This window comes from Amphiura filiformis, chromosome 8, assembly GCF_039555335.1.
Source record: "Amphiura filiformis chromosome 8, Afil_fr2py, whole genome shotgun sequence".
Taxonomy (NCBI): Eukaryota; Metazoa; Echinodermata; class Ophiuroidea; order Amphilepidida; family Amphiuridae; genus Amphiura; species Amphiura filiformis.
In genome coordinates this window covers 1,118,520-1,146,079 of record NC_092635.1, presented here as the reverse complement: position 1 = coordinate 1,146,079, position 27,560 = coordinate 1,118,520, and the positions used below count along the sequence as shown (strand labels likewise).

At 35.9% G+C, this 27,560-nt stretch overlaps 1 protein-coding gene across 1 annotated transcript in view; it reads left to right on the top strand.

The window, feature by feature from the left end:
* Positions 1-21,941, top strand: part of LOC140158484 (uncharacterized) — a 37,411-nt gene extending 15,470 nt beyond the window's left edge. The window contains exons 2-7 of the mRNA XM_072181580.1: positions 1,623-2,342; positions 15,879-15,967; positions 16,594-16,695; positions 19,241-19,593; positions 20,280-20,407; positions 20,975-21,941. Of these exons, the coding sequence (XP_072037681.1) occupies positions 2,252-2,342; positions 15,879-15,967; positions 16,594-16,695; positions 19,241-19,593; positions 20,280-20,407; positions 20,975-21,210 (999 nt within the window). The 5' untranslated portion in view covers positions 1,623-2,251 and the 3' untranslated portion in view covers positions 21,211-21,941. The remainder of the gene's footprint in view (positions 1-1,622; positions 2,343-15,878; positions 15,968-16,593; positions 16,696-19,240; positions 19,594-20,279; positions 20,408-20,974) is intronic.
* The last annotated feature ends 5,619 nt before the right edge of the window (positions 21,942-27,560 follow it).

The window sequence follows — 27,560 nt, the reverse complement described above, 5'->3', positions numbered from 1 at the left end:
TAACCTCAGTTGGAGATAAATTGAGCAAAATTGGAGTAAAATGGTGGCTCTATGGGATGCACACATTCCACATTTGATATTGTCAAGTTATGGCCTATATTTTATTATGAATTTATTTTATTTGGTAAAGATGATAGACCGTGGAGAGATGAAGTGGAGTTGGTAATATAGATGATTACTTTATCTGGTGCTATACAGGTGCAAACTAATTAGATTAGGAAAGAACTTTTTAACTTGAAATATTAACCTTGATATTTGAAAAGATAATTATTAAGTTATCGTTTTCATGGGGGATCGGGATGCAGAGTACTTTTTGCAGACATTGTGGATTCGTGGGTATTTGTAAACCGTCTCATGTTTTTTATCTTTTGTCGTAGGGAAATATTTTTGTGCTTAAATTAAACTTGGTAAATCATCTAAATGTAATTCAGAAATTCGTGAATATTATTGTTCGTAAGTTAAACGCTACCTAATAGTACCTATGTATTCTTTCTTTCGGTAAAAACAAATTATTCTTGACCAGGATTTGGACCCAGGTCTTCTGGGACTCAGGACCAGTGCTCTTTTACCAACTGCGCTATCAAGGAAGTTGTAATGGATGAACTGCGCCGAATGACAATGAAAATAAAAGTTTCATGGTCATGCGCCTCACTGAGCTTCGCTGACTGTGCGGTGGCACAAGATTACAAAATATCTGGAGCTATGCATGTATAGGCCTATCATGACATGACTCGTTTGCAAATATAAGCGCATACAGTACACCAGAATTTGAGGTCTTTTTGGAAATATTTAATTTAGTTTGGGTCATTTGGTGACAACTTCACCTAGGAATTGCCAAATTTGGCTCTTTTTGGTAAACATTAGGCCTAAGGTTGGAAAAAATTGTCTTTGAGAACAAACAGTTGCTACAGAGCGTGCTGAAAAAGAGGACTTTGAATTGAATGAGAATATATTAAATGACGGGGCTTCATCGCCTTATTATTTTTACGTGGACCTGCATGTAAAAAATGATATCACATTGGCTAATAGTTTTTGGAAAATACGACAATGCTGTATAACATTAGAAAGCAATTTTGTGCAAATGTATCATTTTGTGCATGTATACGTATAAACATTTCAGTTGCAAAATAGTATCATCATAATCATGATAATGTACATAACCTTCGCACTGATTGTGTTATATTAATTCACCCATTGCCACCTCCAAAGAAAATGTTGTTATTTTGCATTTCAGCAGTATGTTGTCTCGCCCATTCAGGTACATAATTTAATTGTCCATCTCCCGGGCGCATTTTTTGTCTAAGAATTCTATTTGCGAATCACATGTTCCTTTCAGCTTGAGCTGTCCATCAACTACAGAGGCTGAACAAAAAATTGCTAGAAATCATCAAATGATATGTGAAAGCCGGTAGTTTGATTCATACACATAATTCATTTTCATTTTTTATCGATAATTTAATTGACAGAGTGATTCGATTTGCGCAGAGTAACGAAACAATCTGAGACATGTAAGCACCAAAGCATAAGTGCAGCTAGCAGACACGTTTCCGTCAGTGTATTCTTAACCATCCTCAGTTCAACACCGACATATCATATTTGTCTTAATTTCTTGTATTTTGCAGAAGGAAGAACAGAGGAAGCAAAAAGGAGGTGAAAATCGGGATTTCTCTCAAGTTCGCCGCGTCATTGCCGGAGGGTAAAAATTACGCGTAAACCAATCTAGCCTGAATCTTGTGGCCAAGGAACAGGTGGTGGAACATATCGCACCAGGTACAAAAACTAGAGACCAGTCAGCTTCGTCTGCTTTACCTGATCGTTTGAAACCAGACTAAAGCCTGAACTTGACAACACCAAATCTACGCTAATGCGGCCGGGTCGTGAGTGAGTCACCTACCACTTGTTCACAGATTTTGTTGTTTTGGAGCTAATAACAATTTTGGTTGTTTGATTGGAGGAAGGTTTGACGTGCCAAACGGATGGCGGAACAATGATATATCATCACTGATCGTATGAGAGGCACATATTGATGCAAGTAGCTGGCAACAGTACTGGATGAAACTTAACTTACTGATGAATTACAATGACTGTGTGATAATATTGACTTAGCATCTAAACGTTCTTGGGATACTGCCTCTTAGGAGATAACTGTTGCACATTTTCTGCTGTTTCTTGAATGAAAAAGTGGTGACCTGTAGTCAGTATCAATAAGCATCTTCAGGACTCTTCTTCAAGCAAGGAATAAGACACTTATATGACAATGTATTGCTACCAGTGTTCATCACTTCATCCTCATCCCCATCCTCTTGGAATGTCACCAACGACACCATGTGAAAACTCACCTTGTAAGTAATCATTCTTTTTGTATCATAAACATGATGTTTAAAACATCGTGAATTTATTAATACAGTGTTATAGAATTACATGCCTGAATTTATAATGTTATGTCAAAGTATATAGATCATATAACGAATTTGGAAAAAAAAATTGTTACCCATTTGGACATATCATGCGAATCGCGCTTCTTATTCTAACATTTTGGATGGAAATCCTTTTTATTAAATATCGGGTATATATTTATACCGGTCCTTCAATCCTTTAGTACTCACTGAGAGGAAGGAAAGAGGCCATAAGGCTATGAGGGGAGGGAAAGAGGCTATGACTTATGAGGGACCTACGGATTTTGCTGCACATCTCACTCAAATACAATATCACCTCACACAATACCATTACATCTTCAGGATTTGTACATACTTAAGTATCTGAATAAGATATTCACGCGTCTTGACCTTGAGCGCTTTTAAAGCAAATTTGCATCATATAATACGCTCATATTATATTGCTTGATAATAGGTAAAACTTTAAATCAAGACATAAATATTATCATCATCAGCAACAGCATAACAGCAGTATACATGGTATTCGTGGAGGTTAAGTTATATATCAGAACAATATCATAATAAAAATGAACGAATTATGAACAAGTTCATCCGGAATGTGATGCGGAATGTTCGTAAAAAAGCTGTGATCTGAGCCAATTATAAATGAAATATAGATATTTAATCTATATGAGTAAACATTTACATTTCATTTGGAACTGTATAAAAAGAATCTCAAATCACAACTTAAAGACTTATCGTTTAAAACATGTTGATCTTACGCAGCCAAAAGCAAGGGGTATTTTAATATGCAAACGGCCGGGCAGATATACTAAACAATCCTTCCCATTCAGTATGCCAGAAAAGTTCAGTCGTATCCAGGTGGCTACATATTTTTTTTATCAACTTTCAACATATATGAGACACAAATTATCATTAACCATCAAATTCGTTACATTATGTAGCTTAAAATTATATAAAAACCAATTCAAAGTAATTTCAAAATGCAAATCCTTGTTCTTGTTGTCGATGCAGGTGTGCAGCGTTTTATGAGTACCAGTTTATGTATAGACCACTGGTCCCTAGAAACAATTAAAGCCATCGTGTACGATTTCTGTCAATTGTTGATTTTTTTCCTCTGTAACTAAATCATAAAATAATATATATCGGTAATAACTGTCATGAAAGATTTCTATGAGGTAAAAAGAAGAGCACAAAATGCTTACTACCTATGTCGTTACGTGGAGCTCTATACATGGGAGACTCATTACCGGAATTGTCAAATCGTATTGTCTTCTACAAACACAGCGAGTTTGGTTGGTTCCTTAAAGCCATAATTGGTTCATATTTTTAAACCCGATTTTTGGCATAATACGTTATTTGTACGAGCAACTTACACCTAAACGGGATCAGTCAAATTCGTTGTGTTTCTTAAACAATTGTTGAAATTTAATGTTTTGCATTCAGTACACATTATAAAATCTTTTCATTAATCCGCTATAAATCTAGACAATGAAAATTGGTTTTTTTTTACATGACTACTCTGACACGCCTCAAATCATGTGTGATTTGCTCCATGGCGACGCCCTCAATTTTTCCTCGAATTTCTACTTTTTGCATAATTGTAATGCCCAATGGTGTACTAAAATACCATGTGAAAGACTAAGCATGAAGTGCTTTAATTACAGTAAAATTTAGAATTTTTATAATAAAATCGAGGATCCCAACTTGCACCTAAATGGAATAAGCCACATTTGTTGTGTTTGAAGGTCAACAGAGCAAAATTCGACATAAAGTCATAACTCCTGAATTATGACTTTAAATGTCCTCCTATACCATGTATACAGCATTACATGTTAAACGGCCAACATTACCAGTAGGGTTTCTTTCACTGTATATTGCTATTTCAGCTCAAAATGGACAGAAACCCAGATTATGTCAGCATTTTGAGTATAGAATAACAAATTTAAAATTTGAAGGAAATCGTACATTAACTCTTAAGGCGACCAAAAAAACCCTTTGTTGTACTGGCGGACGGACCTTTCAAGTAGTTTTTTTTTTTTAAATGACCCAAAAAATCACCAAAATCTGTAATATTTTTACAATTTGGTTAAATACAAAAGAAAAATTGTTTCTGATATTTTCGAAATGCGGGTCGGCATTCATTTGCACAGGAAAAATTTGTTTCCCAAATTTTGGAAAATCTGGTTTGGTGGGGAGGGTGTTCTTTTTGTTCGTCGCCTAAGCGGCTAAGTGTTTTTTAAACAATTTTATCTCATTATTTCGGCTTCAAATGCTCAGAAAACCTCCTTGACAGTTGTTACTAATAATATGTAATAATTTTTGGCAAAGGATAACAAAATTAAAACTTGACCGAAGTCATACATTATGGCTTTAATGCTCATAATATGGGAATCTAAGGTGCATACGGTGCATGGTGATAGTGGTGCGATCGATTATATCTTTATTGTCTTAAACTTGCATTTTGCTGAATACCGTTAATATAATATCATATTTTGTTCTTGTTACGTACACACTTCTTATATACAAGATTAAGACATATAAGTGGAAACTGAATTCAAATTTAGATTTACGGTCATTTACAGCAACACGCCTGACATTCCGGTACATCAATTTAAAAAGATCTTTATATTATAAAGAAAATCAAAAGTATAAAATGATCCTCTATAATACCTCTTACCTCTAAACACGCCTCAAAAACAATAAAATACAATTTTCGTAACAAAATTCTCTTCGTTTTATTTCATTTAATATATATACTTGCAAAAGTAATTTACTTCAGATGAGAAAATATGAATATTTTACTATCTTCTTGTTTTGTGCGTAATACCATATTAAAAAAGAAGATAATAAAATTTTCTCATTATTACATCAATTTTGAAGGGATAATAACTTACATGAAGAGGCTTGGTGCACGGGAGTTGAAAACTGACAATAACGTAATATTGAATTCAGCTTCATAATTGAGTTAGATTGGCTACCAAATAAATTACCAAGGCGAAGTTGCTAATTGGTGGAGCACAAAGTATATTATTTTAATCAAATCTCATAATAATCTCATCTTCAGATGGCGATATTAATAACAACATTTATAATTGTGATTAGTTGACCTCTTATTATGAGGGCGATGATGATGCCACGTTATCACGTTATAAGATGAGTAAATTACGCAAACAATTGACAATTAATGTTTGTTTAGAACTGCGTGCGTGACTCAGTTATTACTGTAATTATCTAACTCAATCATGCTCATCACGCCATGTAATAAATTAAACTCAAATCAAAATATATATTTTATGCTTTATTGCATTGAAATAGGGCTATTAAAGTTATTATGAACAATACGTAAATAATTTTATATTAAAAGTTCATTATAAAAATACAAGAGAACAGCTTATGATAAAACTTTCTTCTGATATGTCTGAGCCTGAAACAGTGCAATATAATGTAAAGTTGCACTGTATAAAAATTATAAAAGTGTATACAGGATTATGTAGGAGAGTAAAACAGTATGATTTTCAGCACATCAAAGTTGTGCTATTTTCAATTCATGCAGAAGTAAATTTGCTTCGAAGAATTGACAAAGAAAACAAGAAAGAAAAGAAAGATCTTCCTCTACCAGTGTATTTGTTGTGGGACAAATGTCACAAAAACCACACGCAAGAGATCCAGTTTAATTGTAACCCAGGGCTGACACTCCTATGGATTGCTAACATGTGGGTTAAACATGTTAAACCGATTTGAAAGTCCCTCCAACCTATACGAGGTTTAATCATATTCTGACATGTCTGATGCTGGGGTAAAAACGGGTTTTTGTTTTCTCAAAATGATTTATGTATCTTGATAGTAACAAAATAAAGATATTTCCTACTTTAGAATTTAAAATCTTTGGTTGGTATAAAATTACGAATGGGCGTAATGTATGATGGTATCATTTTGCTATACCTTATAATAAAAAGCAGTAAACGGTGTTCTTTCGTTGGGTACTTGGATTTATGGGCTTATCATTACTCATTTTCGCCAGTACCTTTATCAAATTCAATACGGGAGACAGGGAGCTCAATATACTCAGAGAAGAATTCGAGACCCCTGTGAGAGCGAAAATGAATTGATAACCAAATACATATGAGTCGTCTGAACGGGTCGAACTCGGGACCTCGATGGTGCAAATAAATCGAGGACATAATCATTACGCTATCCCCTGTATAATTCTACGCGTGTTAACCATCCAAGTATGATCTACTCATCTACTATGATTTCTCTTTATAACAAGTACTGAAGATGCATGTATAGTTCTGATCATATAAACATATTTCATGAAAATCATTTTTATGACACCAGACAAGTCAAAAGTAAGACGTGTGTTAGATATTTTCATTGCGCATTGAAACATGTCATCTTCAGTAGATGGTATAATTGATAAACTATGCGCGTGAAATCAAAAGGTGAGAATATATTAATTACATGCAGGAAAAACACGGGTGCAGAAAAAGAACAATGGGGTGCAGGGGAGCCCAGGGTGGGAGTGAAAGGTACGAGAACAGAACAAGATAGAAAGTGGAAGGAATGAGAGTGGAAGAAATAAACAAAACGACGTATATAGCGTGATGGAGGGAACTAAGAAAAGCTGAGAAGGTATAAATGTGAGAGAGGAAAAGCGACGGATGGAGGCAGACCTGGGTGATGGAGGGAGGGAGAGACACTATAGACATGATAGACTGTCAAACATTGAGAGCGTATGAGAAGGTTACGAGGATGAAAGAAGACAAACACAAAAGAAAAATGAGAGAAATGGCTGAAAGTGAGCGAAATACCATGAAGAATATGTGTGAAATGCGGAGAGAGGAAGAGAGAGAGAGAGAGGGAGGGAGTGATGAAGAGAGGGGGAAGAAAGGAAGATGGAGAGGTGGAGAGAGAGAGGGGAAGAAGAAAGAGGGAGGAAGAGAGAGGAGGGAGGAGAGGAAGAGGGGAGTGAAGTGAAAATGAGCGATGGAGACAGACAAACGGATACGGAGAGAGGAGGGAGGGAGAGAGAGAGAGAGAGTAAAATAAGGAGGGAAAGAGAGAGTCACAGATACATAAATGGCAATCATCAAGTATAAGGATTTGATAACAGAGCATGTGCTTTACACAAAATTGCGTTCATAAGGAGAAAATCACGCCTTGAAATTGTATCTAATATTGTTTCGATAGCTTTTCCCTTCCAAACCCATGAAATTAGTTTAGTGCTTGGATGTCTCAGGGGCAATTCCATAGTCACTAATCGGGTTAGTTAAGCATGCGTTCTTCATTTTACTGGATACATGGAAATCCTACCAAATAGAGCAGTCGCCTTAAAACAGCAGTTTGTTTGAGGTACAGGATAAATCACAAAAATGAACGTATTAATGATTATCTATCGACAAATTACGACAAGGAAACTCTGTGTTTGAGTCAGTCACTTTTGGTGGGTTGTGATTTAAAATTTTGCCACGCGTAGCTTTTAATTTTTTTAAGTAGAGTATTGGTGACGTCTAAATTCAAGACATGTTAATATTATTTGTTGAATGCTTGATGAAAACCTTTCAAGAAGATCACGTTATAGCATTGTTTTTTCTCAAACAAACTCATTTTCTGCCACGTTGCACCGCATCATCTCGACTGTTAAGTTATGAATAATGCAATTACCAAATTATTTTCGCCGTAATTTCGCCGCTAATGCAATTATGGAGGTAGGCTGTAACAGCGAGCTTTTGCAATATTTAGGAGGACTGTCACATTGGTACCGTATAATGAACTGAAATCGCTTGACTAATTCCCAGCTATTACAGTTTTCGTGCTAAATTTAATTTGCTAAATGAAGCCCTTTTGTGCTTTAAAGAAGGGGGTGCGTAACTCCATTATGTCAGGGCGAGTTAATTTGAAACGGTGTGCATACAGGCGCGGAAGAATCTTATGGAGGATCAATGTAGCGGAATATAGTGGAGAAAAGTGGTGAGGAAAACACGGGGGAAAGTAATGCGATGATCACGCTTGAACGAGATGACCAAAGTTTGATTTAAAATATTTACTTTGAAATATATAAATCTGAAAATTAGTCGGAGATGATTTCAATCTACAAGCATGCAAGCGTGTTTCAGATATAATCCAGTCCAGCGATACACGGTATTCTGAGAGATAATAGGGATTTGGTATAAATTGATAAAAGTTCTGTGCTAGATAAAGGGTCTTAAGCCACATCTCACGAAATTGAAAAAAAAAATGAAATTTAAAATTGATAAGATCTGTACATCATGATTCAAAATTTATAGTGGCGAGTGTTTGTCTTTTTTCAGAGCTGTGATTTTTGTTCGCACACCACTTGACCACATCATTAAGTGGTGATTACGTGTGGCTGGATGAAAGATGAAAGAGCTAATTATTCCTCCAGTGCAGTGGAAAAAAGTTGAAAAGAAGTAACATTAATATAAGACATTTGTGGTTAAATCGTTATACATATATATGATTCATTGATTTATACTCAATTTATACCAAATTGTAACCGATATATGGAATATTAACTTAATTTCAGACGACAAGTATAATAAAATGAGTATAGCTTTTATACGCGCGTGTGATTAATGTTTATTCCATGAGTGCGAGAGCGTGTGATTTTTCTCTTGCAAGCTATCTACCGTAGATAGCACTGTTAATTCCCCTAAGCATTTTCCCAATTAACCCTAATCAGTGCTTGAGTATTAATTTGTCTTTACTGTCATTATCTAGCAATAAAAAGCCCATTACTACAACATAAAATCTCTACCCAAATCAACCCATTATTTCGCCGTTAATTAAACCATTTTGAGCCTATAGTCAGATAGTCATTCCATTGCAGCATGTTAGTTTTAAATTGTTCACGGGTTGCCCATTTTGAATCGATTCTATACAAGAATGGACGAGCTCGTGCAAGCACTTTATATCAAATTAAGTCGGAAAAATAGGCTTAGGTTTGTGCCAATTGTCAATCCGCAATCACCTAACTAAATAATTGAATACACGCTAGTTTTGTTGAAAATAAAAATATCGTTTCCATAGCAACCACATACAACGTAAAACTCTTTTTGAAAGTCTGTACAAACTAAACTAAATTAGTTCTGTTTTTGCTTTGAAATGTCTACATTGCAGCATCACCTTGTGCCTGATGTCACATTGTCACTGTTATAATTGCGCCCTATAATCAGATTTATTTGTTAATTTAATTTTGCCCCAGCTTTCCGTGGTATAAAGATGAACAAACACGAAATAATGCCCGGCCAGGAAAACATTTACTTAGCATTTATGAAGGAATCGTAAAGCCTCTTTATTATACCGGCACCATTTCATAAGACGGAACGTAACGCGGCGATTGCGCTCTTTTGAAAGAAGGGAATTAATTTTTGTTATAACAAACACGCCAGTAGTCTTGTTAATTAACGTGTCCGGTTAAGCATTGATTAAAATGAATGTAGCTAACTAAATATAACACCAAGTTGAGTAATGCAACAATAAATACAATTTTTATTAAATTCACGTATTATAGAACTGTAATCATTTGATCAATAAATAAAATAGGTGAAATTTACCAAGAACGCCATAAACTGAATTTATATATGACCAGGAATCAGTATTATAATTATAGAATGCCATCAAACACATCAAAGCGTCTTTTTTTAATCTCTCTTTTGATAAAGACGGTAAAAATTAAGCAAATATGCAATTATTTTAAACCACCCTTTTTTTACTTGTGCATTAACCCGGGGGAACCTAAATTTCATCAAATTTCAATAAATATTATGAGGATTATTACATGTAGTGTTATTAGAAATTATTCACCCCCGTTACCAGCACTGTCATGTGATTCAAAAAGTTTATGTCAGTGGCAGTGTCTGTAGTTTTGATAAAAATTCATATGAGAATCATAGATTCGGGGTTGAAGAATTCCACAAAGCCCACAGGCGAGAAAATTGCTCAATAAGATCCTATTGAATTTTGTATCTCCAAGAATTTCCCCTTTTAAGGTTGCCAACAACCTTAAGTCGATTATATATTAGATAATTTGATTTATCATGGCAAGGTTATGTGCAAAGCTGTGGTGGATAGCCGCCAGTGGGCCCACCTGTATGCTACATTCATAGCTCGTCATTCGATCCTCATATTTATTTGTAGTCAAATCAGTCCAAATTTCATGCGCTTATTTACTTGAGGTTCAATATGTATAAAGAAATTGTTAGTCATTTTGTAAACCCTGTTCAAATTGTTTTATGTCATGCTTAAGCCTAAAGTACACTATTTAAGTTCGAATATAGAATAGTTATTTATGAATCGAAAGAGTCTGAATTTATAAATGTCTAGTTTTTCAACGATTGTTCTAGCCCATGTATGAGATAAATTGTGGGTATATCGACAAGTTTCCCACAAGACACTTGGCTGAAAAACCATCACTCCTCGCTAGCGTTTCAACTATGAATTTGACCGTATCTAAATTGGATATAGATACATCATCTTTCACCCACGTAAAGTGATAACTCAATTTGGCCAAAGTGTCACATGCATCATATAGGTCTTTCTGTCCTGGAGAAGAAAACTAGATGCAAGTTGGCAAATCTCATTTAGAGCCATATAAAACATACTTTTATAAAACATACTTTTAAGTACCATTTAGACTGTTAGACCCATTAAACTAAGTCTAAAACCTTAAATGGTGCAAGTTTAAGACTATTAGCCAATTACAGCAATTTGTAACATGATTAATTGATAAATCATATTAAACACTTGGCAGTTATGGCTTAGACCCTATAAAGGATGATATGTCGAGTGGCAATCTAATCTACACAAGGCGCATTTCTTCAACGATGTTTAAATGGAACACTATCCTCTAGAGAGGTGAAGCAGAGTGGAATGGAGGAAGACATGGAACAGGAATAGCAAGGAAATGGGTTTTTTTCTTATATTATCCCTATGCACTGTATTAGAATTACAGGACAGTGGACATGGTGGATGACAAAGACTTCGTGATCAGGAAAACGCTTGCATCTATCTGTCTATGTTCGTATATTTCCTTCCTGCCCTATCTGCAGAAAATTCGCAGGTCATTAAAAGGAGTCTCCAAGATCCGTCGAGGACAAAATAAAATTGTAAACTTCCTGAAGTCGCCTAAAAATGGTTGATAAATTAGGGAAATACCCATGAATAAGTTTCTTTAAAGCAATATCAACAAATTATGAAGAAATCTCAAATGCTACCATGGTTACGTCCGTCCTTGAGATCGCATCCCCATACTGAATTTGCACGACGGCGGAATTCCTTATGCCCGGGCATAAAGGGCATCATCTCTTGATATGAAAAGCAGTGTTTAGTCTATATTCATTGTAGGGGTTAATGCAAACGAATGACGTATATGTGGGGAATATGTCGCTTGGGATTGACTGATCTCTGAATGTTCCTTTAAAGAGGAAGTCCGCCAGAGCAGTTCTTCTGGGGTGAACCAAACCCGCCTGGTTATCAAATTAATCAGTCACAAGGTTATCTCTGAATTTGCAGGTGCTAATTGATATTTTTAATCTTATTGCTTAATTAGCACCTGTCAAATTCAGAGATAACCTTGTCACCGATTAAGTTGATAACCATGCAGGTTTGGTTCACCCCAGAAGAACTGCTCTGGCGGGGCTTCCTCTTTAAGCTTTAATGTTCCTGGAAAAACAGTAGACTCATGGACGTGTGTTATCTACTTTTACGTCTGGATCATATAGAGGTGGCCTTTGCACCAGGCGGCCAAAGGAAGGGCCCGCTCTCCTTCATGATCCTTATGAATAAGCTTGAAAAATAAACAAATTTGATATGAATAATATTGCTATGACGAGGACCACGTGTCAGCATTTTGCATGCCAGTGTCATCGTTAAGCAATCTCTTCAAGCTACACTGAACTCACGACCTAACTCTTCTTTATCCCATCATTGCCTTTTAAAAGCTACAAAACCGCCGCAAGTGCTTGGCTGCAAATTAATCACATTATACCCATATAGGTGCGTTCGCTCAATCGGCTCACATTGCTTCAAAGCTTGTGCTGAATGCTTGTGTAAACTTCCATGTGTGCTTGGCGTACTTTACGATATATAGGTCTCTTATACATTTATAGATATTAACACCCAATAAAAACGTTTTCTCCCATGAGACCGATGAGCTGATTAGTAACACACTAAGAAAGTTAAACAGTTTTTAAGAGCAATATTAAATTAGCCAGGGCATGAGCCACGCCAAAATTGCCTGGCCCAGCACACGCTATTAGTACAGCACACTTTTGTGTTTGTTGCTATCTACGGTAGATAGCTAATGGCGCCAGATATAACGTATAAAGCCAAACTTACAAAAATGTTATACAATATTATCTTGTTGAGAAAAGAAATTACCTATACTGGTAAAGTCCTATATAAACAAAATGAAAGTAGAAATAGGCCTGTGTATTTTGGTAGTGTACTTATCAAGTAATTCAAAACAAAAGTACTTTTGAAATATAATCGAATACTGGATACATAAACATTGCAACTCCCTTTGTCGCGTCCTATAAAGGTAATAATGTGAGGTGATGTTGTTAACGTGGTACAAAACGTGACATCAGGTACGCAATAGAATACCATGCCATTTACATAATTGCATAGAGCTTACGTGTCAATTCTGTGTAATGTTCATGTAAAATGTTTTAACAGTTTGTGTTTTACTTTACAGTAGGATTATTACATCACTGTAACAAAATATGAGCTGTAATTTTACGGAAATTTCCAGCATCAAAGTTACCGAAATTGTCCCTTTAAAAAGATTTTGTAGAAATATCTAACTGCATGTACTAGTATAAAATCCTTAATATTCTAACAGTAGTTTTAGACCTACAAAAACTTTTTGCGGAACAATTCCATCAATTTTGATGTCTTGTCAAAATATTCAGCATCACATTTTTTACTGCGTTGAGAAACAAACAAACAAACAAACAAACAAACAGACAAACAAAAAAACAAAAAACACACGCTAATAATAATGGTTACCTATAGTAATTATCATAATTAAATATAAAATTGGACAACCAATATTTAACAGCTTCATACCACCTTGCACAATCAGAATGCGTGACGTATTTGTTTGTATAATAAAGTGAAAACCAATTACCCTATTGCAAGTATCTTTATAATCATGATAATAGACTAAAACTAATTATTATCCAGGGTTATCAAAATCAACCAATTACTGCTAGATATTAAATCTTTGAGAAAAATAATTTTACGGTAGGTATGACGTTATAATTATAAAGTGTAATGTTTTTATCTGTCTTTGTTTCATGATGGATCACAAAGCCAAAGTTCAATATAGTGCAACGCATCGAAAAGCCGCAGGGGGGGGTACGTTCGTATGCCTGTGCCCAGGTATACACTGCAAAAAGCGTGTTTAGGAATTAAACACTTTTCTTGAACCACATTCTAAACATGCTTGATTCCTAAACCCTATAGTGGCAGCCAGCCCTGATATATAGCTACTAACAGCTCCATCTCGGATGTACTTGACGTGATGGGGTGTGCAAACAACGAACTGCAAAAAGTGTGTTTAGGAATTAAACACTTTTCTAAACACTATCTTGCACCATGTTTTTAAACATGTTTAAATGCTACACATGTTTAGGAATTTGATGGGTATGTGTTTAGGAATTTAACACATGACGTTTTGGAATTTGACATTGTTTTTTATAAATAAAACACTTTTCTTGCACCACGTTTCTAAACATGTTTGATTCCTAAACACCAATGTCAAATTTTCTAAACACAGCCCATCAAATTCCTAAACATGTGTAGCATTTAAACATGTTTAAAAACATGGTGCAAGATTTTGTTTAGAAAAGTGTTTAATTCCTAAACACACTTTTTGCAGTGTAGGTACCCGTTGATACATTCCGCCGCGGCCAAAATTCTGATTGATGATATATTATTCCATCATCTTTATTCAAGCAATTTAAACATACAAATTTAAAAGAATAAAGAAACCAACAGACATCCAAGACAACTGGGGCCTTTACTGACCACCAGGCATGGCGTGAACGAAATACAAATTACACATACACAATCTTTAAAACACCTAAAAAAAATAAAAAAAAAAATAAATATTATAAAAAATTTAATTAATGACATTGATCATCAGGCGACAGATACGCCACCCTGGTAGGCTATCTGAGGATATTGACATTCCACTCTTTTTCATGTCTTGCCTGAAAGATGGAAAAAGAAGACGTGAGAGCCATTTTGGAGATGTCATTCCTCAGATCTTTGTATTTAATGTGCGACTTGGCTACATGCAGGAGGCGGTTAAGACGAGTCTTGTTCGATTTTGTAATTAGACCTCTTGAACCAACCTCGAATGGAATGTAACTGCAATTGTAGCCAGTGTCAGTAATGTCGCCTACCAGAGAAGCATATCTGTCAACCTTAAGCTTGTGAGACTTATCAATGTTCGTTTCAAAAGGCACGGTGAGTTCTAACAGAATGATTTTTTTCTCCTCCGGAAACGTTAACACAATATCGGGTTTTTGAACTGTGGGTATGACGTCAGGGGGAACCGTCCCCCCTGCAGTAAGGTACCCTTCAATGTCCGCCGTGATGAGAACACGTTTATTGAGAAAAAGTTGGCTGTTCTCCAGAGCGGTAATTATGATGCGGATGATGTTGTTATGACGCCAGAGGTACCGATCAAGCATATGGTTGCAGTTGTTCAAGATATGAAGAAGGGTACCCTTACATGCACAGAGGGGCAGTTCCCGTTCAGTCGTTTCCCCATTTATAGAGATTTGTGAAGGTGGGAAGGCTGTCAATGGCAGCATTGATAGCAAATTTTAGCACGCTCTCCGGAAGACTGTACATAATAGATTTCCAAGTAAGATTTGTATTACATTCGTTTAAAAGTTTAGCTGTATCCCCTGAGTCACGAGTGGTTCCACAACCGACTTCCAGTAAATACTGGTGTCCTCTTTCAGAGTACTTTTGATCTTGGGTTTTGTTATTTTCCAAAGGTGGAGCTGATCGCCATCAGTAGATCTTTGATGGATCTGATCACATAAGGCGACGGTGGAAGATTTTTTTTTCCAAATAGCTTCTCTTTGCAGTTTCAGATCAAGAGCTTTGTTGGTTGTGGAGTCACCCAGACATCGGGTTCTGCTATACGCTAGGCAGTGCGATGTATAGTAAATATCAGATACCCTGGGGATATCAAGCCCCTCGTTCATATGGACCAGCGCTATGTTGGAACCGTTTTTGGGTATCCCAAGCCATTTTTTGACATAAATTATCAGTCTTTCTATCTAGCATAGACAGATAGGACTTTGTGAGTTCGTGCACCGTAAGGCAAAAACGCATAGATGGTAAGCAATATCTACTATAAATAGCAACCTTAAACTCATTTCTTACCGGACAATTGTCAATAAATAAATATTCTTTTTATTTCTTATCTTACAGACACCGATTTACAATACAGCGGTGACTTAGATGAAAGCTTTGTTCGAAGAAAACAAAGACGGAATAGAACCACGTTTACTATGCAACAGGTAAGCAGATCGACATCTCCCACCCACCCCGACCCTGCTCGTGCAAACCATAGACATTAAAAAAACGCACCCCACCATAACTACATCGTATACTTTTCAAGTAGAGTCTCTATAGTAAAACTTTAAATTTGAAATGATAAATTCCAAATGAATGATAAAGAAAAAGAATGACCCCCCCAAAAAAAAAAAAAAAAAAATTAAAAAGAAGAAAGAAAACGGACAAGAGGAACCGTGCATGCAGGCAAATACAAAACCATCCAACCACAAACCCACACATACCGTATACGCGGTGCACCGGGATCAGGAAAGTCTACGGTACCAGCATAATTGAAAATAATAGATCACAATTGCAGAACACTGACCTACACTATGCATAATAAACGTCCTAATGCTATCTATACATGTATGTATAATGTGTGTTTCTGGAATATCGCCATGTCGTTCTCTTTCTGCTATCCTCCCGGGGTCTGTCTGTATTGTATGTCTGTCTCTGTCTGTCGTGTCTCTGTCTGTCGTGTCTCTGTCTGTCGGGGTGTGTGTGTCTGTATCTCCCTACTTCTCTCTCTCTCATTCGCTCTCTCGCACAAACATACAATTTATTATATATATTCTATTTACTTCTACAGCTTGAAGAATTAGAAACGGCATTTGCAAAAACCCATTATCCGGATGTGTTTACCCGAGAAGATTTAGCTATGCGTATTAACTTAACAGAAGCACGCGTACAGGTAGGTTCACATCTTCTGCAAGTCTGAAGTGCATATGTGCATAATATTATTTTTACGAACCTTTTAAAGTAAAGTTTAAAGTAATGGCCTTCAACAAATCATCAGAAAACTAAATGAGAAAATCTGATTTGTAGCTTACCGTGTAGACTTATTTGGATACATTAATACCTATAATACATTTAGCGTAATTACATTTATCAAATTCAAACATACTGAGCCACAACATACGTTTTCTTCGTTTAAGTATACGTTAGTCCATTTTGGTTACCTGGTAAGATAGGTTGCATTTCATGACTTTTGTGTTGGTTACACTTTTGGGTTTCTGTCTAATAAATACCAGCTAAGTGCTTGTGAAACCACTCTTCCCATTCGCTGAATCTTTGATCAAACATATATGAGTTAGATACAAAGTAAGACACCAAAGTGATTTCAAATTGCCGCCTTATCTGGAATACAAATCACTCTTCTTGAGCGTAACCCTAAGCCGACAATTAAGGTCACGGTAGACTTACAAATTTATATAGGCTAAATGAAATAAATTTGTAAGATGATATTGATTGGACAAAAAGAGATTTGGGATGAACTTTGAACAACCTGCGACTGCAATAAATTGAAAGATTACTGAAGCACTTGCTAGAATGGTGGCAATTTCAACACAGGGCTTCAACAAACAATATGATAGATACATTATAGTTCTGTAATTTCCAGTTCTTTATATGTGCAATTTCCAATTCTTTGTATGTCATTTTCCAACCTGAATGCAATGGTTACATCATGAATAGTATGTTGGGCGGGCTGTAAAATCGAATGAACGAAAGATTATCCAATGTAATAGTAGTGAGCAATATTATTGAACTAGCTAGTGCGACCCAAGCAAGCTAACCTAGCAAGCGAGCGCGTCCGTCGACAGAGTCCCCCGCGGTTTGCCCGGCCCAATTTCTGTCACAGGTGCGGGCAGTGTAATAGAATAATTGAGTTTTTTCTGTTGGATAACACGATAAAGCAAATGAGTCAATTCGATTAAGATCTCATGAGCCATTGTTACTACGGAGGACAGACGACAGCAATAATATTTACACGATGGACTAGCTATGCTATGCCAGGCTAGCTCACTCCTGCATGCCAGAATATTTTATTTTACTCATCGAGCGAGACACAAGTATTATAGCAAACTGAATTCTAATATACACTTTTTCAGTTTGACTTTTTGAAAACATCTTTTACTTCCATCGTCTTAACAATGTAGTCAAAAAGACCCCTACTTGTTCTATTACAATAAAAAAAGACCCAATTTGTCAATGTGCAACACAAAAGTGAGATGACCTTTAATAGTTGCTTGATGAATATATAGTAATTAAAAGATATAGGCGAAAGAGGTTTAGTAATTATAAGATAAATATAGACCCGATAGTTTCTGTTTTTCTAATTAAATTTTAATAGAGCTTTGCGCTATATAACTTTATTACTAGCTATTGCCAGCAGCATTGTATTTTTGAAACAAAAAAAATAATAATTGTTAATTGAGTACTTTACAATGGATGATTGATTACATTACAAGTAAAGTTTGTAACTATTTGAAGGGTAGTGTGTAAACTGAAGCACGAGTGTGAGCGGCGGCCAGTGCGTCACTCGCTTGCCGCAACGCATGGACGCGCATGGCGCCGCTAGCCATTTTCATAGCCATTATATCTGGGCTCAATCTGTTTCGTCTCAATTAGATTATGTGCAGATGCGTGTAAGGGTGTGAATACGGCCCGCGGTAATGGGTCATTAATGTCAGAGATATGATTGAAATATGGTCAGGATAAAAAATGATATCAGACACTTTCATTGCTCTATCATCATCCCTATTGTTGTGGGCATAGTTCAAAGTCAAGTGTGTTTTTAGTGTAAAGAAGCGCATAAGTTCAAAGTGACTGCACACGGCTTATGTTACAAAAGACACAGATGTAACAACGCTGGTGCATCCATCAGTCGGTCCATGGTATAAAATTATATGGTAATTACATTAGCGAAGTGGATTAGTAATTTGATTAGAAGGGCAGTAATTGGGATAAGATTGAGCTTCTAGAGGAAAGTAATAAGATTAACCGTGTTGTTTATGAAGAAACACCTTTTCTCGTTGCGAGGAAATTGAATTAAGGCGACGGACCAATTACTATGAATGCGTAATGAGGATGCAAGTGAAATCATATCGTCATCATCGTTTACCGTGCAGACACATCAAAATATTTAGTTTCGTTTTTGTTTCTTTTAAATTTTGATATAGAAGTCAAGTCATTACGGATTCTTTCTTCCAGAAAGTAACAAAACATCTGGTTTAAAAACAAAATTTACACAATTTGACAACAAGACTAAAAATTACCCGTTTTGTGCGATGAAAAAAAAAACAGAGAGAGAAAAAAAACCCGTATTTACAGCGGTGTCATAGTATAGGTCTAGTATATACTTCAGATCATTGGTAGGATTCCTTTTTCAAATAGTGTGCCAAATGGATTTATGTCTACAAGACAAAAAAAATACGTTTTCTGATCTATTTTTTCAGGTTTGGTTTCAAAACCGCAGGGCAAAATGGCGTAAATCAGAACGCATGAAAACTGAACACGGAGGAGGTAGCAGCGGGCAAAGCGGTGGGGAAGAGAACAGTTCTAATGAAGAAACAAAACATGAAACAGACTCCTCCTCAGAACTAAATGACAGGCCACAATCAGTAGATGCTGAAACGACATCAACAACGACTGGAGAAGAGACTAACACAGCCCAAGATGGAGGTTCATCGGTGGTGATGGTGGGGCCACCTAGCCCTCACTCTCCTAGGACGTTTAGGTTTCCTACCCCAGGAGGGCCTCTCTTAGGACCATCACCACTTTTGGCTGCTGCATACCCAGGTCTGGAGAGGTAAGAAGAAAAATGAATTATTTTGATACAAAGCATGCATGTTACTCAATCTTGTTCAAAATGGGGAGACAGATATTTTGCAGTGATCACACTGAATTCCCAAGAAGAACCTTAAATTCTATGAAATATTTGTAAGTGCATCTTAATTGCACTTGTAATTTAGATGTTTTAGTCAAAAATCTGTAGTGACGATCAGAGAATGTCATTTTGAACCACTTTTGTTGACATCTTTCTAAGGCTTGTGTTTCCCAAAAAATATTATGAGCCTACAACACTTGCAGTTGACAATATATAATTCAAAGTCTGAATGGAGTGGTCTTACAACCCAGAGTTTTTGACAACAAACTCATCAATATTGCTCCATACTTTTTATGCTAAATCTGTAAGAATAAGCAAGTGTGAATACTCCAGAATGTTTTAAGAATGCTTAAAAATTTGACAGACATGTTCATATTTGGTGCAAAATCAATGAAACATTGGTATACTCTTATACTTACTGGTCACAACAGTTAAAGGTCTGGACTGCAACCCGTTCCAAAACAAATATATATAAATACCTTTCTCGTGACAAATTCTTCTGCGAGTACTATGACAGAAGATATCTGTATTCTTTTTCAACATTAGCCTGTGAGATATTAATAACACATAACTGAATGATACATTTGATCTATTATTTGATACCATAGATATCCAGGAGGAGCAGCATCACTAGTTGGGTTAGGATCACCAGGAGGAGCAGCATCACTAGTCGGGTTAGGATCACCTTTGACCACACCCTATGCATCTCAACTCATCTCATATGCAGCAAGGAAAGGTAAGCCTTTTACTACCAAAACTCTTAAATAAAATAATATATGAAGTATAACCCCACCCATGTATCATTGGGTGCCTATGCCTAAAGACAGCAGCAAAGCAGAGAGCAAAGAAAAACAGCAAGAGCCAGTGAGAAGACACGTGGTCAAACTAGCCTCATTGTCAGTCCAGTAACCTCCATTCACGTATCATTGCTCAAAATCTGACCTCAAGTTGTAGAGTACGAGTTTTTGTACCCAACACATAAAAGGTCACCTGATGAATGTACAAACATATTGAGGTTAAAGAACTCTGCCCTGAAACATTGGAATGTATAAGTGGGTGGGGGTGGGGTGGGGTGTGTGTGTGTGGAAGGGGTGGGAGTTTAGGGCCTTTTCAAGACAGATTCAAGAGAGACAAGAGACAAAATGAGGGAAAAAGAAAAGGAGAAGGGGAAGTTTGAGGTGAGAGTGAGGGAATGATATGGAGAAATATGGGGAAAAGGAGATGAATAAGAAATTCAAGTAGAGAAGATAAATCACTTAACATTATTATTTTCTATTTTTCCCTTCACAATTTCTTCTTACAGGTGCCTACAGTTCATTCAGCTATGTGAGTTTACCTTCTCCTGAACTTTTGTCACCGCCACCACCCCTTACAACAATTGCCCCTCTCCATCTGCCCACTGTGAGACACCAAGAGAAGCGTTCTCTCAGCCTAGCTGCCTTACGACTCCGGGCTCAAGAATATAATGAAGCTGTAGCACGGGCTGCAGGTGCAATAGTTTATAGTGGACCATCTGTTGCGGCAGCATCGAAAGTGTAAAAATAAACTCTTGTACAAATAATTGGTATTTTATGTATATATTTGATAGTAATTTGTACATTTTATGGAATATAATTATTGTAAGGAACCATCACCAAGGGCATTTATAAAAAATTCTGAAATTGCGCTACAACATAATTCTACTAGAGTATAATTAATATAATTGATTTGTAATCTCAATTGACAAATAACCGGGTTGATTTTGCCCTTCAATTCCATATTTATAGAATGAAAATAACAAATTATAGTTGATCTTTTGATATTCAAAGAAGGGAACTATTTCCTGTCTCTTCCCAATAGAGGTTATCCACTTTACTCATGTGTGACTTCTGACAAAAGGCGCTGGTTCCCATAGTATTCCTAATTCAAACCAATTCAGTGCACAACCTCGACTTTGGCGGGCATGACTTTGGCGGGCTATTTTGAAACTGATGGTTGCACATGCAGGTACTTCTTTTGAAAGTCCTAAACAAGGTAGAGCAGTCGCTGATAGGATATGCAGCTTCTAGAACACGGATAACCTCTATTAGTCTGCATCTGTATACTGTGCAAACTACTCTTGATCTCGCATATTGCTCATTCCCTTCAATTCTAACCCCATCATACCACTATATTCACATAATAACATTTGACCCTAGATCTGTGTACACCTCATAGACCCTGGTCATTGCAAAATGTTTGTTAACTGCACCTGCACATGTATGCAAATGTATGGGAAGATATTTCCCCTTCTTTTTTAATTTTGGCAGAATATTAAGATGATTTTGCTGAAAGCAAGGGGCCTTCTTTTTCAATATTTTGATAGTTTGTAGTTTGAGAAGTGACATAATGTCAAGACAAATACAAAGAGTTGTAACCATGGTGACACATAAATAAGATTAAGTTAACACAACAAGAGTTGAGTGCCAGAAGGCCCTATCTGCAAGTTTGTCATTTTGAGATATCAGCAAAACATATGGGGCTTTCTGGCTCTAAACACCCAGTACCTCATGAAGACCCCTGCAAAGCACATTGTACAACTTTATGGGCAAATTATGCAAATAAGGTCTTCTGGCACTTAATAATTGCCACATTTGCCATATGTGTAATGTAAAGCCACGATTTCTCTGTGATACGGAAAAACAGAAAAATTCACGGAATTCTGGGTTTGCTCATGGAAATTTTAAAATGCCACAAAATAGTGAAAAAGTTTGTAAAATGTGTAACTTTTGTGTTGATTTGCAAAACAAAAAAAAGAAAAGTGATTATTTAGCAGTAATCAACCATTGATGATTTTAATGGCGATGTTGAGGGGAGACTATAGTAAAAAGGTACATGTAAGACAAAGTACACTTTTAAAACATGTTTGTTTTTGCTTTTCGGTACTTTATAGTGGAAAACGGAAAATCACAGAAATCCTTTCCCACAATTATTTGATCATTTTAAAATCATGGATCTGCCCTGATTAATACGATTATTTAATAATGATTGGATGGACAGGCCGGAAACGCTGGAATCAAAAATATCAAAAAAGGTAAATTAAAGTTAAAGGCACATATGAACCAACCTACACAGCCATGTCAATTAAAGGTCTATCTATGTTCATATGATTAACATTTGTTTGGTTTCCATGACAACACACAAAGTTCATAATTTTGTACAAACATAATTATAAATGTGCAATTAATGTAATTACTTTATCATTATTGAAATTGAATTTCCTAATTTCAAAAGTACTGTCATGTATAAAACGGTGAATATAGTAATAAGCTTTATTGTCCAAATTGAATTACAAACTGTCCAATATTTTATTGCTGATATATGTGGTGTGTGAATGACAAAGATCTAAAATGGCCTCAAATAAGAAATTCACATTTAGCAAAGAGATATGATACAGTCTTTAAAAACCTCTGATAAAATCTTTAAGAAATCCCCTGCAGTAACTGTTAACAGAATGAAACAGCCAATTACCACAGTCCCTTGTGACAAGCCTGCCGAATTCTCTGACCAGTTAGGCCAACAAATCTAATTGTGAAATTACGCCAGTCTCTGAGTGTATGCCAACTTGGGATTCAGTCTGTAAAACTCCTAGTCTTCGACACAAACTTTCCTATCAAAATCTTATCTTGCTTAAAGTTGTTAGCTATTAATCCAAGCAAGTCTTGGTCAGAGAACATGTTTTCAGAAAACACCTAGTTAAGCTAAACCCTCGCGGGCCACATCTCAAAATACCCCGCAGCATCCCCGTACCGCTAACTCAATTGCCGCATTTTGATAATGTCACTTATCTCCGTTTATTGAAGGCAAAAGACAGAGTACAATTTGTACATCTGTTTGGCAAAAGTTCGTTATGTCTGGATTAGCCATTTAAAAAGAGAATAAAATCCAACAGGAGAGACTACAAATTGTGAATTTCTTGGGGTCGTTAATTGAGTTCAATCGACAATGGATTTGTGTACTGCTGTAATTGCACTAGCCGTAAATTGAATTAGTTTGAATTAGGCTTTTGAGAACTGATGCTGGTAGCAGAAGCCGCCAACACTACTTCTCTAGATGACAATGAATGGTTTAAAATACAAATTGCTCTCTCTGTCTTTCAAGTGATTGGACTCATTTACTAGTGCTGTTAAAACTTAATGTTGCAAATCTGCCCTTGGATAAAAATCATTATGCCAATCACAGTTAGTGTTTTACAATATTCCTTAGTGATCATCACTACAGAACAGGTCTGTTGGGAAGAATTAATTTTTTTGGAAAAAAAAAAATCTGATTACATGCCCTGATTTGATTGCTTGACTCATTGTTATTACCATTTGAAATAGAAAATCAAATCTAGGATGATTTAAGGTAAAGACAGGATCTGTATTAATGAGCTATCTGAGTTTCATCAGTATGTTTACTTAGTCACTTTGTATGCTGTTGTACCTTTTGTATTTACAAAATATAAATGTGACGTGTCATGTCACAAGGAGACACTTTTGGGCAGGTTATCAATTTTGAGATTCTTACATATCTTAAATATAGAGATATTTTGCTCCACAACACCGTTTTCTCCAATGAAATCGGACCTCCTAAGCGAAGCTATTGAGTTCGTAAGTTATGGTATTATAAAAATTGGAAATTGAGATATCGGCCTTTGAAAATATTATTGACAATGTTGAGAGTAGGAATTACCTTGAAAAAATGTTTCAAAAATACAAGATGCCAGTTATATTCCGGTCTGAAACTATCAGACAATATTTTTAACATTAATAACATCACAAATTCACAACAAACCCAAATTGTGAAAAAAATTACCACCCGGTAGATTTTTGACTATTTCTCCATTTACGATCCTGCCCAAAAGTGTCTCCTTTTGACACGACACGTCACAAATGTAGTCATAATAAAGCTAAGCACAATTTGGACCAAATGTTTCAAGGCATACTTAAAATTGGAACAATCATCTTTTCACAATTAGTATGCAAATGCCTTCAACATAATTGGTCAATTAGGGATGGCTTAAAGGAGCACAACATGATTCTATAAATCCTCTTTTTAGGGTGTGGCTCAATAGATATCTACGAAAAAAGCTTATTTCCAAAATTTCAGTTGATTCGGACATAGAATTTGCAAGAAGTTTATGCATAGCTGCATGTCTTATAGGACCCTGTAGACAACTGGGCTATAATTTCTGACTGTTGACAGGCACAAAAATAAGTTTCTTTGTCAAGCAACCAAATTTGCAAGAAAGTTTATGCACACAAACATTAGTTAATCGTAGGTTTCTGATGGTACAAAAAAAATCAATAAATGGGGAGGATGAGGCTGTGGATCATGAGGTGCCCCTTTAATATCAGCTGACCATGTAAGTAGCCAATCAGAGGCCTTGCAACTATCAGCTAACCATGTAAGCAGCCAATCATTTCAAATGGAGTCATCCATTCAGGTGACCCCAATTGAAATAGCCCAAATATTCAGGCTATTTCAAACATATATACTTGATCCTACCATATCCAATGGACCCATCAAAATACTATGCTATTAAAACACTGTCCACCAACATGGATGTCAGAGAACAATAAATCAGACATGATTCGAACAGGTGATTCATTTGTCATTCAGAAATACTCAAAGCATGTCCACCAACATGGCTGCCATTTCAATTGTCCAAGCTTCATCTGGAGGTGAACATTTTGTTGCATCAAAATATACTAGATAACACTGGTAGAAATTTGTAGAAATTTAGAATTTGGATAAAAAGTGTAGAAAATTGTATACTTCAAATTCAGTTTTGGGTATTTGGACAAGGCTTGATCAAGTATATTCTTGAAATGGCCTGAATATTTTATTTTACCACGCTCCTCCTTTAGTGATATATCTGGGAAATGAATTGCATGTCAAGCTACTGATGGTTTATATGCAAGAAGGCCCTATACGCAATAGCTGCCCTATAGACAGACATTTTCTGCATTCTATATAATATTGTACAGGTATAACACCTGGCAGCTATTACAGAATATTTTTCTTGCCCCCCCAGTGAGGCAAAACCCACAAAATTACGTAAATTTCCGTTTTTTACGGCACTCCTTTAGCGATTTTAGCGGTAAATTTCCGTTTTTACGGCAATTTTATGGAAAATTTGTAGATTTTGCCCCCCAGAAATTCACTTTGCCCCCCCCTGGTGCCGCCACTGGAGATGAGGCCTTCTTACACTAAAGCCTTTGGTTTATCAAACAAGGTGTCACCCAAAAGAGAAAATGAGACATGTATGGTAGCAAATTCATGACACCACCTCACATGTAACACAATTTAATGTGTTACCGAGGTGTACATATGGGACATTCCAAATTATATATATAAATACATTGAATCTTAATGTCAAGTTCTAAACTTATTGTGATAAATTATTGCTTGCTCTGTTTCTTTCTATTGTATAAATTTGATTATTCAAATGTCATTCATTTGTAACATTTTGAAATAAATAAATTTCTCATCTCTGAAGATGTAAGAGTTCTTATGAAATACAATACTCTTTTTGTTTGATGTTTTCGTATCCTTCAAAAACTTATGTCAGGGGTTGTCTCAAGAGGCTACCCACAGGACAAATCCGGCCTGCCAACCACCAATATTTTATGATTAATAAATGCATATCACTTGTTGGGAGTGAACTTGTACAAAATAATGCACACATACTGATATGAGATGTTGATGCGTCTTATGTATAATGTACAAGCCCCGAAGAGGGGAGTGCATTAGACACACCAACATCTCAGTACAAAAGTGCATTATATTGTACAATTTCTTGAGTAAGAAGTAATACACATTTATTAACCTATTTCATACACAAGAAAAAAAATTTTTTTGCTTTTTTATAACAAAATTGTCACTTAAGTGTTATAAAATAATAGCAAATATAAATTCACCAACCCGTAAAAAATGAACGCATCAGCAAGCACTGCAAGTTGTATGTGGAGTGCAAGCCCGTGCATACACAATCAATGCATGGTTTGCATTTTTCTAACGCTTGCTCTGATTGGTTCTCACTATCTAAGAGTGTATGAAATGGCCACTGACCAATGCTAACATTTAAGGAAACATAAGTAACTGGGTTGTATCTGTCCATCAAGCATGCATGCTTGAAATGTGGCTGGCTGCCTTGTGGCCACCGACCAAATAAATTTGAGAACCCCTGCTTTATGTGTACATTTTGATACTAACTACATGCAATTGCAATAATTTAATTTTTTTAATCAACATGATATAATAGCTTCAACATCCTGATCCTTTAGGAAAGGGGCACCCACTTCATTGAGCATTGAGCTTTCCATTCAAATTTATATATAATTTTAAATTATACTCCAACATTTCAATAAAGTGCACTTTACATGCACATTGTCAAAAACCAAAATATCAGTAGAGGGCTCTGTGTAGACCTGTGATTGCTGTCTGTGGCCACTCTTTATGACTTGAACATTCATTTCCCAAGATGGCTTCTAGTAGTTGCCCCACCAGATGTGATTCGAAAAGTAAATTGAAATACATCTTTCGAGTGAATACTTTTGTATATATTGCATTATCATTCAGTAGACATGAATAACGACATTTCATTAGTTAATAGCCAAATAATATAATTCCATATTGTTCAGTTTTCATAAATTACTGTACAGTATATAGCCGTATTAATCAGCTCTTTACCAGCACCGCGGCAATCTGCATACTCGCGGAGTATTGTAACCGTGCTGATAGCATATGTAAAATGCTTTCTAAAGTAATTTAGTTTTATGATGGATAATCAAAAGAAAAATAACAAAATAATAATACATTTCCAAATAGAGCATTTCATTTTCTGAAATACTTTTACAACTAGCTTGACTATAAATATTTCTTAT